The sequence below is a fragment of the Lotus japonicus genome, chromosome 4 (assembly GCF_012489685.1).
Source record: "Lotus japonicus ecotype B-129 chromosome 4, LjGifu_v1.2".
In the NCBI taxonomy this organism is placed as follows: Eukaryota; Viridiplantae; Streptophyta; class Magnoliopsida; order Fabales; family Fabaceae; genus Lotus; species Lotus japonicus.
Genome location: NC_080044.1, coordinates 15946167 through 15951091, shown reverse-complemented (window position 1 = coordinate 15951091; position 4925 = coordinate 15946167). Strand labels below are relative to the sequence as shown.

Genomic DNA, 4925 nt, shown 5'->3' with positions numbered 1-4925 from the left:
CATCGATGGTTTCACTGCCTTTGGTCTTACCGGCGAGGAAACAAAGGAGTAAGGCAGAGGAGGCAGAAAGCATAAGGCGCACTCAAAACAACTATACAATTATTACCAGGTGCAAAAGACATTGCATTGGAAGACTCGTCAACTCTGCACATGGATGTCAAGGATTGGGTGAGAGCGGTTGGGGAGATGCTGAGCTAAGTAGCTTGAGCTCTAACGAGGAAGATTGTGATTGTCCGAATAAGTGCTAGTGTTGCATGTCCCTCCCAACACACCGCGACGGCTCTCATATTTCATGATATAAATATTTAACTAAGCAAAATTATTGTATCAGTCAATAAAGATTAAATTGATGAAAAAATAAAGAAAAAAAGTGAACAATTACATGTGGATATCGACTTCACTTCAACAGGAGCAATTTTAGCATGGTGCTTAATCACGATGCGGATGCTGCTGCTTCTTCGGCGGCGCGCGGTGGTGATGGCGTCCCTTGCGTTTATCCACAACCGTCGACTGCTGCGAATCACAAACCTGAGTCTTAAACTTGCAACTAAACTTCCGCCCCAGCGACGCCCTCCAACCACCGCCATCCACGGCGGAGTTATCAATCTTCGCAATCACTCGCTTCATCGACGAGCACTCACGTTCCAACTGATGCACCCGCGTCCTCATGCTATCCATATCCAACCGCAGCACCTGATTCTCCCTCACCGTCCCACGCCACGTGCCGTTCCCCTCCTGCACGTGCTCCGTCCCTAACCGTAACTGCAACACTTCTCTTCCCTCTTCCTCTTCCTCTTCCCGTTCCAGCACCGCCGAGTGACGCCCTGGCTCCGCCGCCGTCTCCGCCGCAACCAGCGTCTCAGCAATTGCGTGCCGCAGTTGAAGCTGCTCGAAGAACAGCACCTGAACCACCGCACGCAGCGGAAGCCTCTCGTTCTGCGCCGCGTGCGTGCACGCCTCTAGCGTGAGCTTCTGACAATCCAGCAATCCGCAAATCTTCTCCCTCTCCGATTCCGAAACCCATGGATGCGCCTGCAAATCGAAAAATCAGTCGTTACCTCATCAAATTTATTGAATCTGAGAAAATTGAAATTCGAAATGGAATTGATACCTTGAGATACACATCGACGGCGCGGTAGAGACCGTCGTCGAAGAGCCTAGCCTGATCGGGAAGCGAGATGGCGAAAGTGTAGAATCTCTCCGGCTTGAGATTCGCATCGGAGGCTATCTCGGAGAGGTAACCGTCGATGAGTTTTCCGACGAGCATCAACGACGGCGACCTCGCCGCAGCGTCGCCTCCTTCCACGGTGTTTCCCGCTTCTAAACCTTCCAGAAAGTGGCTCAAAATCCTCGCCACGCAATCCACATCGTACAGCGTTTCGTTCAGATACGAATAGCTCGGCACGAGAAGATCGTCGAGCGTGGCTTCATCGAGCTGCAACCCTATCTTCTTCTCCAACGCGTCTCTGCAGGATTCAGAAGCGTTCAGTATGTTCGCTGTTCGCAGCAAGCCGAAGAGAAACCTCGTCGCCGTGGAGGATTTCGAAGTCTTCACCGGTGGAAGATTCGAAATCACGGTCTCCAGAATCTCCTTCTGCTCCGCCTCCGACGCGACGGAGGACGATGAAGACTTCGGTAACGGCTTCCGGCTCGATCTGGAAACGCCGGGAATGTACTTCCTAGCGTAATACATCACGCAAGTCTCGATTATCTCAGCGCTATGCTCCGCGCGTCTCATCGCAAGAATCAACCGCTTGAACAGAGGCAAACTCAGAAGCGCCAGATCTTCGAACCAGGTTTCTCCGGCGGCGTCGATTCCGTTCCAGAGAACCTGTTTTGAAGCGGAAGCGGCGGCGTCGCTGACTGGCCAGCCAAATAAAGCAGGATCCGCCGATGAAGCTCTGGACACGGCGGAATCGATGCACCTCTCCGTGATTCCCAAATCTTCCGCCGTAGGCATCAACCGCTCACACGATTTCAGTGTTTTGATGGAGTCGCCGAGGCTTCTGAGCACGTGCTGGGAGAGAAACCGCTCCGTCTTAGAGATGAGATTGTCTTCGGAGAAATCTTCCGTCATCTCCAGAAACTCGCCGGCGCAGCGAAGGGAAGCTACATTGCAGGGGGAGAGCTCTGTCTTGACGCCGTAACAAAATTTCGCCGCCATTTCAAAGGCGTCAGAGCCGCCGGGGAAGTCGGTGAATGTCACCTGAAGCTGTTCTTCGACGATTTCGTCTTCATCTTCGTCTTCTTCTTGTTGCTGCTGTGGGAGAGTGGAACGTGTTGCTTCTTCTTGCTGTGTTATCAGGTCATGAAGCTTTCTACTTTTTGACATCAGAGGAAACTGAAATGAAATGGGTATGTGAAAATGGTGGCAGTACTAGAATTGGAAATAGAGACCCATGTTTGGGTTTTTGGGTATGTGCTTGTGTCACTTGTGTGTGTTGAAAATTGGTACTACTATGTTGTGTTGTGTTGTTTTGTTTTGTTTGAGGTTTAATTTACCTTGTGGAGATGGAAGGTCATGTCATCCACTTCAACAACAATGTCACTAGGCAATCCAGTTGTACAGAACCTGCAATGTGGAAATTGGGTTGAGAAAATGGAGAAATGAAAAGCATGAAGTACAAAGAGAGGAAGCTATTCATCTTACCATGCTTGCCCTTTTGAGCTGTGCTTTTCTGATGAGGACATTTTTGTCTGTGAATTATGTATATGGTATGATTCTTTCTACTGGGTAGTCAGACTCAGATCCATGAATATCACCAGGATAGGAATGATTTCTGATAGATTGGGCACACTGAAAATTTTGTGATTCTAGCTTGGAAAGATGCAAATGTGAGGGGATAAAGAAACATAGATTCTGAGAACACCCTGAAATTGTGCTTAGTGTTGTAGATGGTGAAGTAGACTTGACTTCAGCCAGCACTACCTGTTGAGAGAAAAAGTGATAGTAGAAGATGAGAATGAGGGAAATTGTTTGTTTGTGCTTTTTGTTGAGTTTTATGAAAGAAAACAACAAATGAGATGAGATGATGAGGCTTAAAATAAAAGGATATAAAAAAAAAAAGAGGTGTAACAGAATGGAATCCACAAACTCAAAGCGGACAAATGGACCTTGGGCAAATTCCTAAAAAGGGGATCATATTGGTCCTTTCTCCAAACTTTACCAAACCTTGTTTTCTTTTTCTTTTCTATGAATCAGATCAGAATCCCATTCTCACCTACTGCTTCACAACCACTCTCTCTCATGATTTAAGAGATCAAATATATGCAACAAGAAGGAGGATGAGTTTTCTTCTGAAAACCCCATTCTTTTATGAATGAATTGTTCTTAAAACCCTTGAAAAGCCAAGAAGCACCCATTAGTCCACATCTCATTATTAGGTTCATTTAGTTTAATACTAGTAAATCAATTAGCATGACATTGCTTACACTGAACGGTGACAATTGTTAATGAATAATGATAGTAGCCTTTGCAAGAGCATGAAATTCATGAAGTCCTTTCCTATATTCTTAGTACCATAAATGAAATAAATATTAATAAATGTGATTAGTATTAATGTTAAATACTTAAATTACACCTTGTCTGTTATTGACAGAGAATAAATCAGAGTAAAATTGTTCTAAACCAGATACTAGGGGCGAGAGCATGCAACTAAAGCATATATCTATTTTAGTGTGTTTAGATGTAACTCAAGAAATTGGAGATTCGTGACAGCTCATATGTCTTGTGTGGGATTGGTTCAAGATTTTGCTACTTTATCAAGTAGGTATAAACATAAATACTCAATATGTTAGACACGGTAAATAATAGAAGGTTGCTTGATATGAATCTCTAAAACAAATCTCAACCTATTCACTTTTGAGGATTCGATTTCTAGAGGTATGTATAGGGAATGATTTGTTGGGGAAGAAGACCTACCCGCTTAATTTATTTCTGAAGTTTGAGAGAATTAATCTAATGACTATCGACGGTAGTAATATCTTAATAATATATTACTACCAAAAACGATAGATACTATAAATAATCAATATGTTAGACATGGTATATAAAGGAAAGTTGCTTAATATGAATCTCAAAATCATTCCTGTTAAGATTTTTTGAGTATTCAAATTTTGAAGTTTTCAGCTGGTCCCCTGGCCCATCTTCTGGAAACTCACCTTCCCTTTCTATTCGAACCAGAGAGAATTAAACAAAAAAATGGAAAGCAGGCATCCTTCATTGATGTTGGTACATCTACCCTCATATCCCTCTTTGCTTAGAATTTATGGCCGCAATTAATGAGTAGACAGCTATTGTAAGGTGCATCATTCCAATCACAAGTTTAAAGTGAATGGAGAGTGTTTGCAAGTTTTCAAATTGAGATATTTGAAAATGTGGCCAAAATCCACAAAAAGTGTGTTTGAATGCTAATTTTGTGAATTGTGAGCGGATCTTCAACTCAGGTCCCGTTTCAAATCATTTACTTCAGTTTATTTATAGCATAAACGTTTATTTAAGTGTCTTCGGTGAATTTATAATAGTTTATTAATATACTTATAAATTGTTTTGAGTTTATTTTCATAAGTTGTTTGGTTTAGCTTATAAATAAATGTTTTTACTTATTTATAACATATTTTCAACTTATTTCAACAAATTTCTCAAATTAATGAATTAGCACTTTTATATATATATATATATAGGAGCATATCAGGTGAGAGGAGTGGTTTATAATGAGAGATGAGAGTATTGATTATTAGCCGTTGGATTAAATTGAAGGGTTAAGATTAGTTTATCAATTTTAACAATCACGTGACCCCCCTGTTTTACCAATTCCTCCCTTTCTAATCTATCGTTCTCATCACCGCTGCAACTTCTCTTCTCCCTCTTTCGCTCCACCTTCACCGCACGACACGGCAATCTCCCTCCCTGTGACGGCGTTGTT

At 42.8% G+C, this 4925-nt stretch overlaps 1 protein-coding gene across 2 annotated transcripts; it reads right to left on the bottom strand.

Annotated features, from left to right (window-relative positions):
* Positions 1 to 288: 288 nt before the first annotated feature.
* On the bottom strand, positions 289 to 3259 carry LOC130711208 (BTB/POZ domain-containing protein At5g66560-like). Of its 2 annotated transcripts, XM_057560729.1 has the most exons (5): positions 3115 to 3259; positions 2651 to 2929; positions 2503 to 2572; positions 1112 to 2341; positions 289 to 1032 (listed from the first exon to the last, which is right to left on the bottom strand). In XM_057560729.1, exons 2-5 carry the CDS (start codon positions 2689 to 2691, stop codon positions 430 to 432), a joined length of 1944 nt encoding a protein of 647 aa, XP_057416712.1. In that variant the 5' UTR covers positions 2692 to 2929; positions 3115 to 3259; the 3' UTR covers positions 289 to 429. The 2 variants fall into 2 exon arrangements, with proteins under 2 accessions (XP_057416712.1, XP_057416711.1); XM_057560728.1 differs by having other exon boundaries at positions 2651 to 3216.
* Positions 3260 to 4925: the final 1666 nt, after the last annotated feature.

What these genes read in the sequence shown, in the direction of transcription:
- LOC130711208 (XM_057560729.1), bottom strand. Translation starts at nt 2,691, where the DNA reads ATGTCCTCATCAGAAAAGCACAGCTCAAAAGGGCAAGCATG. An exon ending in AGCTCAAAAGGGCAAGCATG is followed by an intron (nt 2,573 to 2,650) that starts GTAAGATGAATA and finishes TCCACATTGCAG; the next exon opens with GTTCTGTACAACTGGATTGC. An exon ending in TGACCTTCCATCTCCACAAG is followed by an intron (nt 2,342 to 2,502) that starts GTAAATTAAACC and finishes ATTTCATTTCAG; the next exon opens with TTTCCTCTGATGTCAAAAAG.